We start from the raw sequence: 25058 nt of genomic DNA, 5'->3' as shown, positions 1-25058 counted from the left end.
AGCAAAAGCCATACATTCTATCTGAAAAAAAATAACAAAAAATGTACATGAAAAAAGGTAAATAAATGTATAATTATGTGCCTGAATTCTACATGCTGTTTTTTCTTCTAAAGAACAATTCAATGCAGTGTTTGTTGCTAAAAATACTCAAAAGTCACCATTGTTTGCTGGTGAGCGAGAATCCTCTGGAACGCCTGCCATTTCCTTTATCAAACTGATACTCCAGTAGGTGGAGAATTATTATTTCAGCAATCAACTCGGCAAATGACAGTTTAGTTAGTTCTATGCGCATTCAGGTCCTTGTACAACAGAAAGAAAAAAGTTGCAGGGTGTAGACATATACCAAATGGTTATATAAAATGCAGGTATGTGACCTGTTATACTGAATGCTCAGGGCCTGGGGTTTTCCAAAAAAGATAAAAATCATTTCAATATTAAAAATAGGATTGCTTTGACTCCAATAAGGATTAATTATATCTTAGTTGGGGTCAAGTACGGTTTTATTATTACAGAGAAAAAGCAAATACGTTTTAAGAATTTTAAATTATTTGCTTAAAATGGAGTCTATTGGAGAAGGCCTTCCTGTAATTTGGACCTTTCTAAATTACCAGATTCCCACTACAACTGATCCCATGCCTGTACAAAGCAACGTTACGAATGTGCACAGTATAAGGGTAATGTAAGCCAAGCATTCTTTTAATCAATATGATCAACAACTACACACCATCACACCTTTACCAGCCTTGTGGCTTATGAACGTATGCTGCAAGAGACTCAGGATCCTTAAATGTAAAGCTCCAGGACTCCCTCCAGCTTCTCCTGGAGGCTCCTTTGGTTTAGCCACGGCTGCTTAAACGGTGAAGTAATCTCCTACTAGAGAGTCTGCTGCTGTTATTTCTCAGGATGTTCTACCCTTTATCATTATCAATTTTTATGTATTGCCATCAAGTTATGCAGTGTTTTACATTAATTAACAGGGTCTCACAATAATTTAGCAAACATGGGTTACAGAAAAAAAACTGGATCAACAGGCCCTGCTCATAAGAGCTTACAATTCAATATTATGGGAATATTATAACTGAGTGTGGCCTCACTTTATCAATATTATATATATGCATACATACATACACACACACAAACATACACATTAGATATGTGTGCCCACAAGAGGAAATGTTCCTGGAAACAGTGGCAGTATTCGCATTAGTAGGATTATCTTATTTTGAAGTCTAAGCCAAAGCTTGCTTTATCAGATTATCTCCAGTTTCCCTGGAATAACTGTTTTTTTGGATCCACACTGAGACTATTAAGAATTTAGATTCAACATGAAATAAAAAAGTGGATGCTCTCTTTTTCAGACACAGTGATGTCTGGATACGCAAACTAGTTTAGTTTCTATTTAGTCTTGGCATTTCTTCAGTGGGAATATCAAGGGGCTGAAGTATTATATATGCTCCTGATGAGGTTTTACCTTTAGGTTCCATAAAGCCTTGCCCATAGTCACCTTTTCAACTTTAAACATCTGTGCAGTCATCTAAAGTGTACACATTAAGACCAGGGGAACCCAACCTATTTTATGTGTATATCACATTCAAATTAAAAAAGCAACACAAGCATGAAAACGTTCCAGGTGGTGCCAAATAAAAGCTCCCATTGGCTATTTAGCAGCCCCTATGTGAACTGGCAGCTTGCACATGGTTCTGTTTGGCATTACACTGGGTTTTTATGCAACCAAAACTTGCCTCCAATGCTCTCAGTGTGTTAGAAAATCCATTTTCCATAAAAAAGTAAAAAATAGGACCACTGCTTTTTATACCTGTTAAATCAGCCCTTCTCCTGTCTCTCTAAACAGCTTTCTGAGCGGATGGGCGTGGCCTATTTTGAATCTGGCACACTGAGAACTTCCTATATGCTTACATCATCCCGTCCAGGCTTTGCCCTTACTTTTTTCCTATTGGACCAATTCATTGGTTGTGCATTCTAACCAGATGTATAAATTGAAAGGTCATTGATTAATTTCTCCCTTGCAAAGGCATAGGCAAACAGACTCAGCATATCACAAATCTAACATACTGTAATGCCCTGTCACAGGCACAGGAAGCAGTGTCAGACTGACAGGAGACACAGCCAATAGGAGTTAATCTGCTGCAGCTACTATGCGTGACATCATTTAATCAAGTAAAAACGCGACTGTAGGGTCTGTGCAGAAGTAAAGGATCAGCAGAGGGATGATTCTGAGGAGAATATCTCTTTAGCTGCACATTTTCTGTTAACTATGTATTTGGCAAAGATTGTTCTACTAATGTGAACTGTTAGATTTGTGAATGTTGTACAAAGGTGAACAACCCTTTTAAGGCCAAGAGGTTAGAGAGCAACATGTTGCTCCTGAGCCATTGGTTGGGGAACTCTGCATTAGACTGCATCAACATGTACCCAAATTCCAAGGCCCAAATTCAGTAATGATCATGTCTGGTGTTTTTGATTGCATTTTACGAGTCTCCAACAAGCTCCTTTTATAAACTAAAGTCCACCCATGCCACCGTCACTTCAAGAGTGAAGCTGGCCACAGATGTATTTCTTCCCTTATGAATTCATTCTGTTGGATTTCTTTTTCAAGATGAGCAAAAATGAATGTTTGTGGATTCAATGTGAAAATACTAGTTATTGAAGTAATACAAATGTAGATGCAGGATGGTGGAAAGGACATTTCTCTTCTTCCTTGGAAGAGTCTTGACAGCACGCATATTGATTATATTGTTATTTTTCTTGCTACAAGGGCTGCTTATAATCAAATTAAAATTACATTTGGGGGGCATCAGTAAATAACACAGCTCGGCCTAAAGGTGCCCATACACGTTAAGATCTGCTCGCTTGGCGAGGTTGCCATATCAAGAAAATGTAGGCTGATTTGATCGTTTGGCCACAGGGCCAAACGATCGAATTCTAACAGCGGCAATGGCACAGTCGGTTCGAGGATCGGATCAACGAGCCGATGCGGTCCCCGATCCGACTAAATCTTTTAACCTGCCCGATTAATAACTGGCCAATTTCGGTCAGGTATGGCCATCACTTCTGCCCCTACACGGGCCGATAAGCTGCCGAATATCGGCAGCTACAATCGGCCCGTGTATGGCTGCCCTAAGTGGAGGTACATGAAATAAAGCAGAGGTCAGCCTGAACAAAGCGAACGCACACATTTTCAGCCCGATCTCCACTCAAGTGGAAGCTGTACTTGCGAGTGCAGATACCTGGAGCTGAATTAGAGGAAGACCATCTCCCATAGACTAGATATATACACATAGATATAGAACGTCACATAAAGCAGGGCACTCATAGGACTTAAAAGTATGGTTAAAAAGAAATAAAGTTTATTTGTTAATCCAATGTTTTGGTCTTCCTTGAGAAAAATATATACAGGTATAGGACCAGTTTTTCCAGAATGCTCAGGACCAAGGGTTTTCCGGATAAGGGGTCTTTCCATAATTTGGATCTCCATACCTTATTGATGCTAAAAAATCAATAAAACATTAATTAAACCCAATAGTTTTTTTTTGCCTCCAATAAGGATTAATTATATCTTAGTTGGGACCAAATAAAAGGTTAATTTACTACCGAGAAAAAGGAAATCAATTTTAAAAAATTGAATTATCTGATTCAAATGGAGTCTATGGGAGAAAGGCTTTCCGTAATTCGGAGCTTTCTGGATAGCGGGTTATGGCTATGGGACCTGTTCTCCAGAATGCTTGATTTATTTATTTTTTTGATTATAATAGAGATGACCTTCCCATAATTTGTCACTTTCTGGCTAACAGTTTTCCAGATAATGGGTCACATACCTGTATACACACACAAATACAGGTAAAGGATCAGTTATCCAGAAAGCTCCAAGGGAATACTTTCTCCCATACAGTTCATTTTAAGCAAATACTTTTGCTTAATTTTTAAAAAATCATTTCCCTGTAATATAAAAACAGCAGCTTGTGTTTAATGGCAACTAAACTGTAAGAATCCATAATGGTGGCAAAACAATCCTACTGGGTTTAGTTAATGTTCAGTTACTTTTAGCAAACAAGGTATGGTGATTCAAATTATGGAAAGATCCCTTTATCCAAAATACAACAGGTCCCAAGCATTCTAGATAATGGATCTTATACCTGTATATGCAATGGTTGTCCAAAAATAAAATATTTTCTAATAAAAGAAAATATAATTCTAAACAACATGCTATTATCCATGCATTACAATTTTCAATTGTTTTGATTTGTAAATGTAATTGCTGTTGAAAGCATTATCTGTCAAACCCTGGCTACACTGCACTGCTGGTTGTAACTATTGAAAGAATGTAGCAAAAGCTCAGTGATTAAGGAGCTCTTATACAAAGATAATTCTGTGTGCATTTTAACATGCAAAATCCAGGTCTAAGCTCCCCTAAATGCATGAGGTCACTGATTCTATTATATTCTGTCTGGCTGCACCCAACAAGCACTCAGATCTGCGTCTTAACATGTTTAAAAAAACAAAATGTACAAAATCCAATTAACTTGCATTTAAAAAAAACATGCATTTTGATAGATATATAGTATGTTGAAACACCCAAGAGTGAGTGGACATTTGTAATTAAAGGACATGTAAAGCCTACATTTGCCTACAATGTATATCAGTTGGGCACGTCAAATGGCATCATTTGTACTGCATATATCCCCTCCACTTGCCAGCACCACATTTTCCTAAAGCAAATAGCAGCTTTCACCCGGTGGCCATTTTTCCCTCTGACACATAATCAGTTACATTTAAATCTGCAAACAGCATAGACACAAAGACCCTTATTCAGAATAAATTTCATCAAGGGTCAAGGCTCACACAGGCAGGACTGTCTTTGATAAAAGTTCTACTTTGTTTGAGCACTGGTTAAGCTCAGGAGAGGAGGTTAAGTTTCTGAGTTTCTATGGGAACCAGCAATGCCATCTCTACATTGGCTGCTAGACTAGGGAGTGTGTTTAGTAACCTGAGCATGCCCAGGAGCCAACAGCCAAAGCAAATTCCTGAGGGAGGGGGCGGAGTGGGTTACAGGAGGAGAAGGAAATCCAAGTGATTAAGGAGATGTTGCTGCCTTACTGTTAACCTCTGGACAACCAGAGTGGCAGGTATTAAAAGATTTCAAAGTGGCTGTTTACTGATTAAATTTTTGTGTGTGGGGTTTACATGTCATTTAATGTATATCTGTATATCTATATCATAATTTTATTTTCAGGTTTATATCCCCTTTAAGGCATGATGCTCCAAATTAATGAAAGGTTCCCTATATGGAAAACCCCAGGTCCCAAGCATTGCAGACAATATATTCCATAACTCTACTTTATGCAGGGTTTCTATGTTTTTGTACAGTGATATTTATAACTTTCTAGTTTACTTTAGCTTTACCTTGTTGGGAGAGATAATAAGAGGTGGTAACCATGCCACACACGTGACGATATTTGATCTTTATTGCGACCATCGGTCATACGAAAGATCATTCCCACCCTCCACAGACGTTCAGGGCCAATTCTTCAGATATGGAGGTAGAAACAATAGGATTTCTACCTCCTTCTGCCGATTTAGCCCTGAAGGTAAATTTTGCTCAGGCGCCTTCAAAGCCAACCGATCAAAATCGTTTAACCCTCCGATTGGCGAGTCGACCGATATCCGCAGTCTTCTGCGATATCGGTCGCCTCGCCGACTTGCCATACACGCACCGAATATCGTACGAAATGAGGTTTCGTACGACATCCATCGGTGCGTGTATGGCCAGCTTTAGATTTGTGGCTATATTTTATTATGTCTTATCTGGGTCCTATGGTTTAAAGGCTTCTTTTGGGTCCCTAAAATTTATATTGGTTACTGAGGTTATTAAAGCATAGAACCTAGTCAGGATGTAAAACAAATCTAGTCAGCATGTAATACACTGGAATGTGTCAATATGTTTGGCATACCCAAGGTGTATTAAATAGCACATTTTCCCCTAGGCCGGTGCTACTGTTCAGAAATAAAATGCAATGGTACTGGACCCTGAGTGAAGAAAGGTCACTGGATGGATGCAATTTTTTCCCCCAAACAGGAGCATTGGTCTTGGCAAAATGTTACAGATTTAATACACTAGGAGGCGGGGGATGCCTCACATATATTTAATATACTACGTGTATTACCCTTTCCTCATAAGATGGGGATCATTAAATGTAGGATTACATTGTCTGTTTATATCAAATGAAGGCAGTAAAAATTAAGTAGATGGGTGGGATTTGAAGCATTTGGTCACCCCATCAATGCGTCTGTCACTAAGCACTGTTGCACTGTCATACTGTATAATAAACCCCCAAGAGATTAATGGCACTGTTGACATATGCCTCTAAAGCAGACATTCCTTAAAGCAGTTAATACCTCCATGACCTGCAAGGGTTAATGTATCATGTGTCACTGCTAAGGAGGAGGAAAGACAGAAATGTTGGTTAAGGATTGTTTCTTCTTTAGAATGTATGCAGCTGTTCAAGTAACAAGCTATTAAAGCCAGGCTGAGTGATTAAGGGGTATCTTTGGCTCCCGTCGCTCCATATTTGGTGCTACTGGCTTGGCACAGCCCTAAACTTCACATGTAAATCAACAAGTGTTTTCTTTAGCAAACACAAAACAGATAAGTTAAAGGTGAGCTACCTTTTAAAGTCTATGGAACACTTAACTGTTAGTATGATATAGACACTGATATTCTGAGACAATTTGCAATTGGTCTTTATTATTTATGTTTTGTGGTTTTTCAGTTATTTAGCTTTTTGTTCATCAGCACTCTAGTTTAGAATTTTAGCAGCTTCTGGTTGCTAGAGTCTTGTTTACCTTGGCAACCAGGCAGTGGATTTCACAAGAGACTGGAACATGAATAGGAGAGAGAATGAATAGAAAGATAAATACTTAAAAGTAACAATAATAAAATTGTAAGATCACAGAGCAATAGTTTTTGGATGCTGGGGTCAGTGACCCCTATTTGAAAGCTGGAAAGATGTAGAAGTGGAAGGCAAATAATTAAACAATAAATAATGAAGACCAAATTCAAAGTTGCTAGGAATAGGACATTTTATGATATGCTAAAAGTTAATATTAAAGGGGTGGTTCACCTTTATAATATATTCACTACCCTGTAATACAGAACCTTTGGTAATTTTTCCCTTCAAGCCACCCTTGAGGTTCAATACTTGTTTAGCACTCAAGTTAGCAGATAACAAGGTTAAAGGTGTGCGAAAGTGTATCAGTCACTTCAACCATATTTTGAAGAATGTTTAGGCTTTACCCCAAACTCATCTTGATTATAACCTTTAGAAAGGGCTTTAGGAGTATCAAAGGAAGAATATACCCTAACTGGCCCCACCCCCAGCCATTGACATAGACCCTATGTGATCCAGTTGCAAGTGTCAGATGGAGCTGCAGCATGCTATAGCTATTACTGTCTCATGCAACTGGTCACACCAACAATATATCATTGCCATTTATGGCTATGGAGTTTCATCAGATGCTCTATTGATGCTCTATATTAAACTAGCCTAGTCTAGGGCTGCTAACTGTACAAAGCGGCAGGTTAACCCAGGTCATAAAAGTAACATACGAATAAGGAAGAGGGTTTCTTTAAAATGGCTCCGACTACAGCCAAAGGCTGACATTGCTTGCTCTGCCAATGCTTATTTTCTCCAATCACCTGACCTGTAACTGCAGCAGCAGGGTCAGGCCAAGTCCCATAATAACCTATGGAAGGGTATTATTGAGTGTCACAAAAGGTGGTAACAACATGTGCAACTGACAAGAAAACAGAAGAATTAAATTGAGATATGTGAGTACAATGATATGAGTGAGTACTTACTTTTGCTCCCACACTGCTCCCCGTGCTACCAGTACTGCCACTTACTCCCCCTGTAAATCTGGCCTCCAACAATTCCTGCCGCCTGGGGTCCAAGCTGTGGAGTTCATCCATGACACCTAAAAGGAAAATAAAGTAAATATTTAGCATTTCCTCTAGTATTCTCTTACCTTCTCATACTGAACATAAAAGGCAGCACAGACAAACATTTACATTTTTTTTTTTAAATAAAAAAAATTCAGCAGCATATAGGCATTGCATATTTGAATTTTTAGGTAGGAGATGCCATAAGAGGTAACATGAAACACATCTACAGACTCCAATGGAATATTAGACACCCCTCACTCAATCAGATGCTTAATACCAGTAAAGAACACACGATCAGCTATAAGTTAATGGACCAGTACAAACTCTTCTGACCAGGATCAATAGACTATGGGTATGGATAATAATAATTGCCCATGCAACTGATGTGCTGCAATTCAATCACAGCAATTATTATGATGGCAAAGGCCAGATGACTTGTGTCTGACATACCTCAAAGCACAATGGGATAAGGGATAATGGCAGAGGATTTGTACAAAACCTGGTACAATGTTACATGTATAGTTTGCAACCATGAACAAATGGCTGGTCATGGCAATGCAATGCATCCACAGGTACAACTCCTTATGTTGGTGGATTACCTGTACAGCTACATTTAACTTGGGCTCCCCTAAACCAAGCACAATTATAAAAAAAATAAATAAATACATTTACAGGGATTAGGGGTTGGCCCTAAAGCTATCCCAACTGCTAAACTCCTGTATTAATGGGGTTGGGGATAGGGATTCAGTATGCTAAATTACATATATTACATATATTTACAAAGATAGGCCGATGCATTAAGTTCAGCAGCTTTACACAGAGCTTATTATTGCCCAAGCCTTCTTTTCTTTATACATAATCTCACCACCATATGTTGCATTGTAAACATATACCCAGAATACCCTGCACTTCCAAGCAATAAGCAAATATACCAATATTAGCTTTACTTTGGTATTCCCACAGTCAAAAATCTAATTCCCATAATGCCTAGCATACTTCTTTTAACGACTTTCTTCTCAGGTGTGTAAATCACAGAACATGCAATGAGGCATATGGTGTTGTGGCGGGAAGAAAGTAAACCAACAAAGTTAAAGGGTCAGTATACACTTAATTACATCCTTGCTTAATGGGATCACAATAAATAGGAATTAAGTTAAAAATACATAAAGCCTTTTCAACATATAAATAAATGTAACATTTTCCCTGATTATACAGAGGGTTTATCTATGGACTGGTAACTTGTTTCACTATGAGCCCCTAAACAAAGAATGACTTGGCAGAACCAGGAAGAAAGACAGGAAATTAAAATGTTAAAGTTTTGGTTTTTTTCCCCCACACTAAACATTAGATATTTCTTAACAACAGGCATGATTTGGGTACCTAGATATTATTATATTTTGCCAACAGACCTGCATGCAACCAATACGTAAAAAGTATGTTCACGATAATCCCTATTAAATTAGCTTATTTTGTAAAGAGGACATCCTACCCCTTTAATTTTCCAGTCTTAGCCTAGTCAGAGGATATAGTGAAGGCAGTAGGAAGACAGACACTGCTTTCAACAGCAACTGCATTTACGAATTACTACATTTTTAATAAATGCGTAAAATGACATTCTTTCATTATGCAACAATATAATAATAAATCTGCAACCTTCCATGTAATGTTATCCAACACCTTTTACTTAGCGGCAAGTAAACGGTCACAGATAAAACACTGCAACAATAAATGGCGACCTGTCTATTTGCATTGGGATTGTGTTAATCTTCTGGATTCTCTCCAAGGAAAAAAGAAAAACAAGTTGGGTAATGAGCCGTCTCTCATTGAGAGATATTTCACTGACTGGTCTCCTCCTCTTTTTCCCTCCTATGCCTAAATACTGAGGGAGCGCCACCCCTCACTGCCCGACACCACCACAAACAACGACACTGCCTACTCCACCCACTCATTGCAATCATCTGCCTGTAGGTCAGGGCTCCCTGTTTGAATTTAATAAAATCTGGTGACTCTTCTCTCAAGTCACATCAGTCCCTGCCCATGTGGAGCTTACAATCTACATCCACATACATTATGGTCAGTTTGATCAGGAGGGCACTAACCTACCTGAATATTTTGGGAGTGTGGAGGAAAAACAGTGCACCTGAAGGAAACCGAACCAGACACATGGAGAATATACAAATTTCATGTAGTGACATGGAATCCAGCTCAAAATCCAAGTGCTGTAGGGCAGTAATACCAACAACTGACCTGCCTGTCCTTAAAGGGGTAGTTTACTTTTAGTATCTTCTAGAACGGCAAATTCTAAGCAACTTTTCTACTGGTCCTCATTATTTATTTTTTTAACTACTATATACTTGAGTATAAGCCTAGTTTTTCAGCACCCAAAATGTGCTGAAAAAGTCACCCTCGGCTTATACTCGAGTTGGGTGCCATGGGTCCCTCCAGACTAGCACCCTCTGTCCTTTGTGTGCAAATTAGGCCTCCCGCAACCAGACCCTCCAGTGCCCTGGCTCGCTCCCAAATTAATCTTCATCTACCATCCTCACCTGTCCCATTCTGCACTAGACATTGTACTTTATATTCTATATAAACTATATATAGTTTTGAAGGATTTTAACTCTATGTGTTTTAGCTTGGTTGCTGATTAAGTAAGGGGGTAGTTACTGGTATCATTGTTGATACCATATTGTTTTTGATGACCCACTTCTCCACTTACAGAGCTAGGCTTATACTCGAGTCAATAAGTTTTTCCAGTTTTCTTAGGTAAAATTAGGTACCTTGGCTTATATTCGGATCGGCTTATACTCGAGTATATGCGGTATTTGCCGCCTTCTTCTGACTCTTCTCAGCTTTCAAATGGGGGTCACTGACCCCAGTAACCAAAAAACTATTGCTATCGGGTGCTTTGTTATCAGCCAACTCACAATATACTAGTCAATATGTTACATCAGCAGATTCAATTTTTTAACATATTTAGGAACCAATCATTAGTGCATAGACATGTATAGCCATCTTAAGCCAGTGCTGTCCAAATGGATGTCTCTCTCTCACACACACACACACACACACAATCACTTTCCGTCTTTCTCTCTATTTACCTGTTGCTTCTCGCTCTTACACACTCCCAATCACTTTGTCAATTTACCTGTTGCTTCTCTCAAACAAGCACATACACACACTTGCAATCACTCTCTGTCTCTCTATTTACCTGCTGCCTCTCTGTCACACACTCACAATATCTGCGCCTCTCTATTTACCTGTTGCCGCTCTGCTTCCGTGGAATGAATGACAGATTTACTGGGCATAAGAGACGGAATATATTTTGGGCAGATGAAATGTAAATGATTCTTTCATGAACTTACATGCATGCATTACTTAAAAATTTGTACGATCAAAAAGTTGGAGCGCAGTCAAAGATGAACAAAACATGTTCTGATTCTTGTGTGGAGCACTGAATCTTAACAGATGGCAAGGAATCAGTAAACAAGTCAGGCTATCATCGAAATGCACTTCCATGTCTTGCCATAAATACACATGAGCTAATAGGGTGAGATAAACACTTTAAGAAGGGCAAAATATGTAAAGGTTTATTTGAGCTATTGAAAGTAAAATTTGCAGCATGTATGTATATTTGACAGCTAAGATTTATAGGTTAGCAAACCTTATGTTCCTCTCTTTGGATCTACGCTGCCAAATGCAGTTGCCATTATGCCAGCGGTCAAACCCATGGCACAAGTGTCTATACATGAACAGGTAAGTCAACAGTGTGAACTCCATGGGTGAGAAACAAACAGGTATGCCCCCATATGTAATAAAAGAAATTAAATTTGCCCAGGAGCAGTAACCAACACTAACCAGTAAGATGTCTGCTTTTAAACAGGTGACCAAATAAAAGCTACCTACTGATTGGTTGCTATAGGTTACTTTTCCTAGACAAACTTAAGGCCTTTTATTACATAACCCCCATAGAATTACCAAAAAAACGTATTGATGCGGCCCTTGTCCAACAGCCCTCAGTAGGCTCAAATGTCTTAAACAGAGAAAGCTTCTTGGACTCTTTACTCAGGTATGATCAAGCTTTCTGCAGAATAAATATAGCACTCCTTTAAGTTTGATCAAAATAAAGAAAGGTGGGAGTATACCTAAAACAGGAATATGTTTAACTTAAACACTATTAGGCTTATTATTTCTTTAAAGACACTAGATATTTTCTATACCAGTGTATTACAGCTACCATAGAACCGCCCACAACCTCTCCTGCTGCCTCCCATTGATTATAACAGAAACCCCCTGCCAGAGAAACTACTGATGCTTTCAGGAGGTTGGCACTAAGATGGAACCTATAGCATTCTAGGGCTCAGGTTCTTAACATGAAACACAGTGCACTGTTTTTAAAAGAACTATATTTGCTGCAAATGGACTTTGCACGGCCTTAATAGGTGGAAACTATATAGCACGGACACCTATTTTTTCATCCTAAACAAAAGGGCACAACTTTAAAAGTTTATTCTGATCTTAAATGATCCATTCATATGTAAATATAAAACTTTATAAATATAAAGGATGTATTGGACCCATCAATCAAAATCTGACTCCTTCATGAACAGAGAATGAAGAGAGGCAGATGCTGTGAGAGGCATAGCAAAGAACAATTTCAGAAATGGCACAGAATGTTTAAATTATTGTATTTATAAAGTTTCGTGGATTCTGTTCCATGCAGCGCTCAATTCAAACGGAAGGCAGGAAGGACTAATTCTCACTGAGCGCAAATGCTCCCTATTAAGTATTAGTGTAAGGCAGGGGTCCCCAACCTTTCTTACTCAGTCAAATATAAAAAGACTTGGAGAGCAACACAAGCACCATAAAAGTTCATGGAGGTGCCAAATAAGGGCTGTGATTGGCTATTAGGCAGCCTCTATGCACACTATCAGCTTACAGGGGGCTTTATTTGGTAGGAAATCTTGGTTTTTATTCAACCAAAACTTTCCCCCAAGTCAGGAATTCAAAAATAACTCCCTGGTTTGGGGGCACTGAGAGCAACATCCAAGGGTTTGGGGAGCAACATGTTGCCCCCGAGCCACTGGTTGGGGATCACTGGTGTAAGGTATTTTGAGATTTTTTTTTTATACAGCGGGAGGGCATACAAAACACTATTTGTGCCTCCCCATGCCACCTATGCCAGTGTTTCCAGTTAAATCTAGTAATTAAAAATAACAAAAAAGGATACACATGATATGATAATCTAAATGTCGATATAAACCAAAATCATGTTAAAGGGATCTGTGACAGTTTTCTGCATACCTGACTTATTATTATGACATTTAAAAAATAGCATCATATTTCGCAGCACTGTACAATAAATGAGTGTATATATTAAAACATAGAGATTTACATACTAAAACAACCAATAACCGATACAGGAAGTAAAAGAAGGCCAGTCCAAAATAACTTACAATCTAAATTGCTAAAAATGGTCAGCAGGGGCCATTACTAATGCCACGTGCTAAATCTGCAATACTTTCTAAATACAGTGGAACCCCCATGGGACCATAAAATAATAGTGTAAAGTGCAGGAAAATGCATTACTCATAATATATTAGTGGCCCACAAAAAACAATGTAAAATGTGGAGAAACTTCAATTCAGGGGATGTAAAATTAAGGGTTCACTGTACTTTATTTTGTGATCTTTATCAGCCCAAGAGTCACTGAGGACGAATGCTGCCTTAGAAAGGAATGATTCTAGTGACTATATCTCCTGGCTTTGCAAGGACAATTCTGACAATGGGCAGATGAGAGCAGAGAGAAAGAGGGATATTGCGAGGCTGCAATGTGCTTAGTGATACTGTAAATACCTCTGGGCGCTGTGTCTCTAGTAAAGGCTGATGCCTGTTTTCTTCTCCCACTTGTTTTCACCTCACAGAAGCTCGCATAAAACAGACACATTGGTGCTTTTCAGAAAGAAACATATCCCCCGGGAATCCCTGGGAACCTCAATACACTGGAGAAATGTCAAAAATATCACTTGCATTGCAATAATTATTCTGTAACCTGGCAATACGTACTTTGGTACTGACAAGGTTTGATCTGGCAGCATAACCCACGTACAAATATCACACACTCACATCAATATATCAGGTACCATAAAAATCTGCTATTCAACTGTGTAACCAGCAATCGCATACACATGCATATAACTTTGTATTTAACAATAAATTCTCATTCACTTTCCAGCTGATGAGGCCAATCTGCACTACATCCGAAGAAACAAGACATACCAAATACAAGCTTGAAGAAAATCTCCTATACAAGGTCTGATGCTTCAGAATATAAGAACAGAGACTCTCAGCTGCTGCAAAACTACAATTCCCATAATGCAACAGCAGCCAGTGCCTAACTCTCCAGTTGCTGTTGCTCTATAGTTTCCAGAATGCCAAAACTGGCAAAGGGGTAGAGAAGCCACAGGTTTAAAGGCACAGTTCACCTTTAAAGATACGTCACTTTTGTAATAATGGCATATACTGGATGTAATCCATGAATATAAACCCTACAGATTAGTCAGTAATGTTAAAGGGAAACTATAAAAATATATTACATGAAACAACTCATATGTAATGCATTGTATGATTCACAAACTAACCAAGGACACACATATATGTAGTTACATCATCTAATGGATGGGCAAAGTTTTTGATTTTACTCCCAAACTACTTCCTGTTACAGTTAGAGCTGCATTATTTCCTGTCAGGTGATCTCTGAGGGAGCACACAGCCCATTGCAAAATGGTGGCTCCAAGGAAAAGACAATTGCCTATATGTAATAATGAAGGAACCAAGATTTAAATAATTTATATAATCCAAGCACATTTATTTTGTCTAACACCATAAAGTAGTTTTATTTCTTAGGGTAACAGGCCCCCCTTTTAAAATCGCAAAACTGGGCTGAACCATTTTGAAATTCTTCCACCAAAATCTTCTGTCCCTATATTATGTATTATTGTATTTGCACTCTTGCTTGGAAGACTGTTTGGGTGCAGAGGTATGTTAGGCATGTGCAGTGGTGGCAATGGTTATGTTGATTTATGTAGCCAAGCAGCTTATATCACGTTAAGTGATATATATATATATATATATATATATATATATATATATATATATATATATATTCCAGATTGGCAAGATTCTTTAATATATCAGTAAATATTGCCTCTTTACATCCTATCCCTTAATGCACCATTTAGTGATGGGCTGTGTGCTCCCTCAGAGATCACATGACAGCACTAACTGTAACAGGAAGTAGTGTGGAAGCCATTAATTGGCTGATGTGACCTAGCATGTATGTGTGCCTTGGCCTGTTTGTGTGCACTGTGAATCCTATGATCCCAGGGGGCAGCCCTTAATTCTTAAAATGGCATTTTTCTATTTAGTATTACCCAATGGCACATTCTACTAAAAAATTATATTTATATTAAAATGTTTTATTTAGATGAAGGAGGGTTTTACATATGAGCTTGTTTATACAATATAAATAGAGACCTACAATGTTTGGGGTATAGTTTTCCTTTAAAAACTGACACCACAGCCAATTAGGCATTTTTTTCTAAATGCATCAGTTAACAGAGCTTTTCTAGCAGAATCCTGCATTGGAATTGTTTTTTTTTAAAAGAGCAAACAGATTTAATTTTAAAATTTCACATGAGCTTCTGAGGAAGTGGCATGCTAGCCACGAAACGCGTTAAGCTGTATGGGTGAGGACACTTTTTTTCATGTTTTTCCATGGTTTTAATGGAATGATAATTAATAAATACATGTTTTTACTAAATGTGCTGCCCGGTGTTCCGCTCCTTGTTCTATTTTTCTAAAATTTCACATAGTCTTCATTTCCCAGGGTACCACAGCCATGTGACCTGTGCTCTGATAAACTTCAATCACACTTTACTGCTGCGCTGCAAGTTGGAGTGATATCCCCCTCCTCCCAGCAGCCGATCAGCAGAACAAATGGAAGGGAGCAAGATAGCAGCTCCCGGTTGGTATCAGAATAGCTCTCAATAGTAAGAAATCCAAGTCCGGCTTGGGACTACTCCAGTTACATGGGAGTAGGAGAAACAATAGGTTACCTGAAAGCAGTTCTAATGTGTAGCGCTGGCTCCTTCTGAAACCTCAGACTCAGGCACAATGCACTGAGATGGCGCCTACACACCAGTATTACAGCTAAAAAACACATTTGTTGGTTCAAGAATAAAATTGAATTATTTGCTATGTATAATTTAGAAACAAAAAGTACCCCATAAAAATCATGATAAAATCCCTTTAATATGGACTCCGCTGAAGTAGTGCACTTCACAACGAAAAGACTATGAAAGATCTTCAGAATGGTACAATGTTTTACACATCATATGTGAAGACTTTTAAATCCTTGCGCAAGAATTCTTATACATCATATAGTTCCCCTTTAAAAATTCAGCCAAATAGGGGATGGGCGGAGGAAGCTCAATAACCTGATACTTTCAAGATGAGAAAGATCAGAGAGCAGCAGCTTTATCAGATTATTACCTAACCCTCCTGCTCCTGCGGGTAATACGGATAAGTGATCTCTCCTCATGCACAGACTCCACACAGAGTTCCTTAGCTACGTGCTTACTGCGTCTTCTCCCCTCAATCTATTCTCCTGCTCATGTTTTGCACCAAGTACAAGGCATGTCTTTTGCACATTTTAAACAGCAAGGATTTATTCCGATTTAGTATAAATGAACAGAGGTGGACGTCTATTTTTAAAGTGTCATTCCTATGCTTTTAATGTAACTAAAAAGTGACAGGTCCCTTTTGAGTCAATTTTTTCCTCTGTTCATCTTCTAGTCTCTCATTTAAACAGGTTGCTGGGATAAATTGGTCCCTAGCGACCAGACAAATGCTGAAATTCTCAACTTGAAAACTGCTGAATAAAAGGCTAAATCATTTTAAAAAGAAAAAAAAATAGTCTACTTCTGCAGCACATTCATTGCTAGATTTTCTACTTACTGCCCTGCTTCTTGGGATAGTGACCTGGGAAGGTGAAAGGGCTGTGCCATAAGGGTCAGACAGTGACTCCTGCAGCGGTTATCAGAAACCACTGTGTGATGCAGAATACTAACAGCATGATTTAAATTAACAGCATGCATGGGAACAGTCTACAAGCATTTGCCTAAGGGCAGTGGCACACAGGGAGCTCGTGGCCGCATTTCCTAGTAATAATTCTCAGCTTTTTGCCTCATGTCTGCTGAGCTGCAAATCACTCATGTAGCTGTATTTACTTCTTTTCCAGACCCAGCAGGCCTGTCTGCTACATTCCAGCACTAGCTAGCATTATAATAGATCATCAGTTTAAAAAGTTATCCTCTCCATGAAGACCACTATAATTAACCCAGTGCCTGCCAGAAAAATGGCTAGGTAAAATGGGAACCAGTCATCAAAACATAAAAAAATGTATAATAGAAATCCTTTTTTTTTTTTTTTTTTTTTTTTAAATTAAAACATCCATAACGGTTATAAATTTAATTACAAATCTTAGATATCAATCATATATTGCCTGCTCTGCATCCAGACCTCAGACAGAGGCGGGTCAGGCATTACTTTCACTTTCCATTCAGCACTTCCTAGATGTCACTGCACTCCTCACATTCACCCTCCCTCTTCACTGTCCTGTGCATGGACATCGGGTCCCCCATTCTGGATCATACACAAGATTTTAGGATGATGCAAACAATGTTCACAAAAAGGCCTGCTGGCTGTTGGGAATTCCAAGGCTGAAGAAAAAAAGATTTAATATATATAGTGTAGTAAAGTTCATGTTGCTTAGCGAACACAATAGAAAATAATTTAGAATTATTTCCTAGGGTGATAGGTCCCCTTTAAGGGGGCTTTGGGGAAAAATAAGTTAGCAGACATGTTTTTTTTTTTTAGGTACTGTGGTGCTAAAATGTTGGCAGACTATCACATAGCACCTACATCATTGTCAGGCAAAAGGTTAAAACTATGCAGACTTTAGAAGCAATTACGCATGGTGCAATTTTAATCAGTCTGACTACTAGTGATGCACAGGCAGGTGCCCCCACCACTCCCTATGGGTATGGATAGTGAAGGGGAGTTTAAGGTGGCAAAACCATGCCAGGTTTGGGCTATAAAAATGGCAGAATAGAGTAAGACCCAACAGATGTGGGCCAGGAAGGGGCAAAATTAGCTTTGGGTGCAGGATGAACTTTAGTGAAAAGAAGACACAGGGGGTCATTTATAAACACTGGACAGATTTGTACCTGGGAAGCAACCAATCAGATGACTGCATTCTGTTTTCAACCTACAGTTGGCTGGAAAAATCTCACCACTGATTGGGTTACTGCCCAAAAGCAAATTTGCCCAGTGTTAATAAATGAGCCCCACTAAGGACAAACTGCCCACAACCACTGTGTACAACTGGGTTTTAGTATTATGGTATTTAGAGATTTAGAACACAGACCTTTTCCATGAAAATTATTGTGACAAAATTCTTAGAATCATTTCCCATTTAAGCCAATGTGAAGCTTTGCAAGTATCACATATCCCATGATTATCTTTTGAAAACATGGGATGGAATGTTTTCAGTGGCTAATCTTTGGGTAGGCATAACTTTTCCCACTGAATACAAATGTGACCTGTGCAATTCTGAACATTCTGTTGGCAATGGTTTTAGTAGTCGATAACCTCCTGTGCCCTTAAAGGAGTAGTGAATATTCAAATAAAGAATGATGCAGACAAAAAAGTTTTACATTTTTAAGGTGATTTTCAAATGTGAACATCCCACATAATAGGAGGGTTGCCAGAAATATAAACTTGAAAGAAGATTTTAAAAAACGGAAGAAATTGTTCCCATAGATCTTAAGGGGACATGAAACAGGCCTTGGGATTCTAGAAACTGAATTGACTAATTTCCAGCAAATGGTTGTATACATTCCTCTCCCTCACACCCCTAGAATCTAATCCTGGTTTGTCACTTTCCAATAATGTGTAGGCAGGAGATGTTCCAGCAACAATGACTTTTTATTTTATGTTCTTCGTGTCACATTTTAACTTTTGATGTTCCTCAGCCTTTCTGCTTTGCTCTGTTGCTCTATGGTCGTGAGTGTTTCTAGCTATGTGTGTGGGCAGATCCATGCCAGTCCCAGGGTATTCTTGGTGCTATAATTTTCCAAGCACAAAGATATGTCAGTTATGGGCTTATTTCCCTTTCTTTACGCATAACGAAGAGCCAGTTTAAAGGTCTTTGTTGCACCTAATTCACTGGTACTAAGATGTGTGCATTCAAAAAATGATAACTTCATAATAATTGCAAAGCATTTCATTAAGAAGTTTCACAGAATGTAACTGAAAGGAAGGAAATCTCTCCCATGAAGAAAACAGACGGGCCACCATATGTGCACCTTCAGATGTCACACCCAAATTAGCTATCAGGTAAACATAACAGAAAAACAAATTTTCATTCCAGTTATTTATGTAGATTTTAACTTTCAACTGTAAGGTGAATATTTTTAGGGGTAAGAGGGGTAAGAAATCTAACCAATAAAAAGCAATTCAGACTATTTTGCAGTAATCTTTCTACAGGTATTGGATCCTTTATCCAGAAAGCTCCGAATTACAGAAAGCCCGTCTCCCATAGACTCCATTTTAATCAAATAATTCAGAATTTTAAAACCGATTTCATTTTTCTCTGTAGTAATAAAACAGTACCTTGTAATTGATCCCAACTAAGATATAATTAATCCTTATTGGATGCAAAACAATCATATTGTATTAATGTTTTATTGATTTTTTAGTATACTTAAGGTATAGAGAACCAAATTACGGAAATTCCGGAATACTCCTGGTCCAGAGCATTCTTGATAACAGGTCCTATACCTGTATACTATATAAGCAATGCTTTAATTAACCAGGACCTAGTTTTGTCACCAACGTATTTCTCCAGAAAAAATAGCACTGGGGATATGCAGAGGCAAGCTAAGGTCGCCTGGCAGGACATTACCATGGGAAGTGACATAAGACCTATTATTATCCACAATGGCACTTTCCATGGCTTAATTGTCTGTACTGCTTTATTGTTCTAATTGGACTGGGAGCTACCGGTGACAGGCAAAGCCATGTTGCCAAACCCCAATGGGCAGGCAAAGCTGCTACAACATTCGAGACCAAACACACCAAGATGTTTAATTTACAATAAAATGTCTGCAAATTCTTAATTCAAGCAAACTTAATTCTAGTAATTTTTTTTTTTTTTCAAATAACCTCTATAAAAGAAAGGTTTTTTGAAAAATATGTTTTAGTCTTGTACTTATTTTGCTTAAACCAATTACTTTTATGACCTAAAGCTTATACCATGAGGTACAATTCCAAAACTGGGTTCTTTTAACAGCTTTCAGCTGTTTCACATAAAGAACACGTAAAGAACATATCACCCCCTACCTTTTAGGCTGGAAGAGTCATTCAAACCCCTCCCTCACTTTGCTCCATGTAAGTAAGCAAGTAAGGGATTCTCAGACTTGAAGTCCCTCTACTCCCCAAAGAACTATCAATGGAAAGCAACAAGACTTCAAGTTCCAGAAACCACCACCTTAATATGGATCAAGAGGGGTTTAATGACTGCCAACCTAAAGGTGGCCACACATGGGCAGATTTAAAGGACGTCAATCCCAAAAATAATTTTATTCATTTTATTTATTATTAATTTTGCCTAATAAAAGAAAAGAAACCATCATTCCAATCAACTTTCCTATTTCAATTTATTGAAAATGTTTACTGCTTCAAACGTTATTTGTAAATGTAATTGCTATTGAAAGCAGCATTTCGTGAACTCCTGGTTGTTACTTTTTAAACAATGTTGCAAAGGTCAGTCTCCTCCAACAAGGCACTGTTTCAAATGCCAGAGCCACCGGGGCAGATAAAAAAAAGGACTGGCATACACTACTTCTAAAAGCAATTATATATACAAATAAGTCAAAAACCATTGTAAATTTGTAATTAATGTATATAGCAAAGTTGCTTTTTGAATTTTGTTTTCTTTTATATTTTTTATTAGGCAAAAAATTATATCTTGCGTTGACTTTTAAGCTATTGAGTCAGCAGCTTATCTGCCAGTGTATGGGTCCCTCAGATGGGCATATGTTATCTGGCTGAAAATTGGGCAATTGCTGCTCAAGCAGGTTTGATTTTCCCATTGGATCAAAGACACCTTCTGCATGCTGACCTGGTCAACTGCATTGTGGTAATTACGATCCCATCTGATATTGCCTACCTCTAGGTGGGCATATTGGTAAAAGATCTGCTTATCTGGCAACCTTGCCAAATGAGTAGATCTTCAAGCTTGTGGTCAGCTTAGGAGGGGAGGGGGTAGGGAAATGGTCCCTGTAAATGTGGGCATACACGGGCCGATTTCAAAAGTCCTTTAGACTGATTCAGCTTACATGCCAGTGTATGGACACCACCGACGGGCGACCCAATGACATCTCACCTGAAATTGGCCAGATCTCGATCGGGCAAGTTTGATTTTACAGTTGGATCAGGGACCACATCGGCTCACTGATGTACCCTGATCCAATTGCTCCTGTGCCTGCTTTTTAAATTAGATCATTTGGCCCCAGGGCCAAACGATCGAATCAGCCCGATATCCCCCACCCATAGGTGGGCATATCAAGAGAATATCTGCTCACTTGGTGACCTCGCAAAAACTAGCAGATCTTACAGACACCTTTAGTCTGAGGCAAATTTTCATGGCTGATCACTCAAGCTGCCTAAAGATCTAAAACAAATGTTCGGGTGCAAAAAAGCTTTGCACTGCTTATGCTTGAAGGTCAGGCATATCAATTCTGATCGTTTTAGCCCCAATATAGGCAAGCATGCAATGAATCTTAAATTCCTAATATTACAATTTTGATCTATATTTTAAAATATACGCATTTTGTAAAACAGGTATGGGATCTGTTGTTTTGAAACTTCTCTGTAATAATAAAACAGTACCTTGTACTTTATCCCAACTAAGATATAATTAATCCTTATTGGAGGCAAAACTATGGGGTTTATTTTATATTTAAATTATTTTTAAGTAGACGTAAGGTATGGAGATCCAAAATATGGAAATATCCCTCATCCAGAAAACCTAAGGTCAGTCTCGAACATTCTGGATAACAGGTCCGATAGCTGTATTAGCATTCATTAAAACAATGTCACAAAGCAGACATATCAAATATGATGGTTTTAGTCCCAAAACATGCAAGCGTGCAGTTAATCTTAAACTCCTGATATTGAAATGTTTATCTATATTTTAAAATTTAAGCATAAAAATCTCTCTAAAAAAAAAACCCACTATGCATTTATGCTTGTCTAGTACGGTACTTAAAACTGTTTAAAGTTAACGTCATAGATGAATTGCATTTCATAAAGTATTGCTGATAAATATTTTCTAGTATTTCTGTGTGCGTTTTTCCATCTTTATGCTCTTTTTACCTAAATAAAATGATGTTATTAGAACTATGTGCCCAGAAGTCTAAGCTTTTTTACTATTAATTATCATTGCCAGTCATAGATAGAAATGTAAACATTCGTGTTTACTACATTTTCAAAAAAGTAAATTCCTTATTTTTAGCCTACATGTCGAGGTGCTTAAAAAGCCTGGAGGAAATTTAATTTAAAAAGAAATAAAACCCCAGTTTTACGGAACTGGTTGGCAAACAAGCTAGAAGAAATGCCATTTGGCTCTTCGATAGTTAAACCCTTTTGCCTACAATGCTTTTGTTTATGACTATTTAAACCCTGCTACTGAAGGTCGTTAGGCATTTTGCTTCCCGAGCATTATTTGGAAGCCCATAGAATGCAATACTTCTTTACTGGTCTTAAGCAAATAATGAATCAAATCAATGCAGAGTACAAACCCACTGGAGGACCTACATTAGGCGATGGAATGGTTACAGGAGACTCACAAAATGGCTGTTCGGTACTTTACCAACATGCTGAGCATTTCACATCTGTGTCGAGACACCACCTCCCTCTATCACACAGATAGCTTACATTCTGGAGGGGAACAAAAACATTTGACGTGGGTGCTGCAGTTACCTGCTATTTTGGAATGTATTGCAGCTCTCTTTCCTCCTGAGGCTGAGCAATCAACTTGATTTTAATATATTTTCATGTGGCTGAGAGTTCCTTCTTTAAACTCTAAAAAGATCTGACACTGGCAGCCTTGTGTAGTCAGTAGAAGAATATAGTTTCACCGGCAGGCATTTAAAGATGCAGTGACACAGAAAGGAAAAAGAGCTGCTGGTAAAATATACTGCAACAATGGCAACTAAGTCATGTCCGAGCACTTTACCACAGATGGAACATTGCTGAAGGTAACTATAAATAGATATGGCAAACAAGAAAAGTTGCAGGCAACTTTCAATCAACAGAGACCTTGTGTGGGAAAACAATTAAGCCTGGTCTAACTGTCACCAAAACATGCATTAATAGGATAGCTCCCTATGCTTTAGCACTCATACCAATGGCTCAAGTGGTCTGCCCTTATGGCAAGAGCAGGTCAAACAGTGCATAAAATACATGCAACGGACAAACCCACCCCTAAATATGCACAACACTCCCCTCCTTATGCCCTGCAGATGTTTGGTTATTCAGGCTCATTTTTAAAGGAACAGTAACACCAAAAAATGAAAGTGAAATGAAAAGTAATTACAATATAATGTACTGTTGCCCTGCATTGCTACAACTGGTGTGTTTGCCTCAGAAAGACTACTATAGTTTATATAAGTTAGCTGCTGTGTAGCCCCGGGGGCAGCCATTCAAAGGAGAAAAGGCACAGGTTACTTAGCAGATAACCGATAAACCCCCATTATATGGGGATTATCTACTAGTTATCTGCTATGTAACCTGTGCCTTTTCTCCTTTTTTCCACCTTTAATGGCTGCCCCCATGGCTACACAGCAGCTTATTTATACAGTAGCTTTTCTGTAGCAAAAACACCAGTTTTTTGCAGAGCAACAGCACATTATATTTTAATTACTTTAAAACACTTTCATTTTTTGATGTTACTGTTCCTTTAACAGTGGAAGAGTAAAGTTCCCTAACAGAGTTACGTTCTCTATAAAAAGGCACTCGCTATGCATGTACTAATAAACTCATAAGCAATGCAATGGATAGCAGTAAAGATTATTTAAGGGGAAACTCCACTTAAAGGACAAGGCAACGCAAAATATAATTTTTTGCCTAATAAAAGACACCACAATTCTAAGCAGCTTTGCAATATGCATTTATTACAAGTTTGGAATGGTTTTTGAGTTATTTGGATATATAATTGCTATTAGAAGCATTGCTTGCCTGTCCTTTTCTATTCTCTGCCCTGGTGGCTCAGACTGTTGAAACAGTGTAACACAAGGCAGCAGACTGACGGACCTGCCTTGCTGGAGGAGACTGACCTTTGCAACATTGTTTAAAATGTAACAACCAGGAGTTCAGCAAATGCTGCTTTCTATAGCAATTATATTTACAAATAACGTTTAAAGCACTACAAATTTTTAATTATTTCATATTGGAAAGTTGCTTAGAATTATGATTTCTTTCATTATGCAAAAAAATAATTTTTGGGGTTGACATGCCCTTTAAACACAACTTATGCAGCCTTTTTTAATGATTATTGTTAATGTAATAATATGGATTGGAACAGTTCCCTAAGCCCCACCCCCTGTTCCCCTGCTGATCTGGCTGACTTCTTGAGACTCAAATAAAATGTAACATTAGTCGACTGCCCTCAGCCTGCATCCCCTCAATTCCACAATTCCCTGCACACATGATGTTAATAAGGAAGTGTACAGCGCTGCGTACCCTTGTGGCGCTTTATAAATAAAGTTATACATACATACAAAGGAGCATCGCAGTACAATGCATTGTGGGTTATGTAGTTCCTGCATGCAGTGTATAAACTGTGGAGACTGTGTGACTATTTTGCAGCTGGATTTCAGTATATAAAATTGATACAACCATAAGGAAAAGGGGCTGTGTGGCTTGTTCAGGGACTGGGGCCCTTGTTAAAATCGAGGGTTGGATGAATTCAAGC

The 25058-nt window shown here is 38.4% G+C and overlaps 1 protein-coding gene across 1 annotated transcript in view; it reads right to left on the bottom strand.

Moving 5' to 3' along the window:
- Positions 1–25058, bottom strand: part of tlk1 (tousled like kinase 1) — a 96229-nt gene that overhangs the window by 27636 nt on the left and 43535 nt on the right. Inside the window, exon 2 of the mRNA XM_002934620.5 lies at positions 7877–7992. Coding sequence (XP_002934666.2) covers positions 7877–7987 — 111 coding nt within the window. The 5' untranslated portion in view covers positions 7988–7992. The remainder of the gene's footprint in view (positions 1–7876; positions 7993–25058) is intronic.

Source organism: Xenopus tropicalis, chromosome 9 (assembly GCF_000004195.4).
Source record: "Xenopus tropicalis strain Nigerian chromosome 9, UCB_Xtro_10.0, whole genome shotgun sequence".
Taxonomy (NCBI): Eukaryota; Metazoa; Chordata; class Amphibia; order Anura; family Pipidae; genus Xenopus; species Xenopus tropicalis.
Note: the sequence above shows the minus strand (reverse complement) of the source record. Positions and strands in the feature narration are given on the sequence as shown.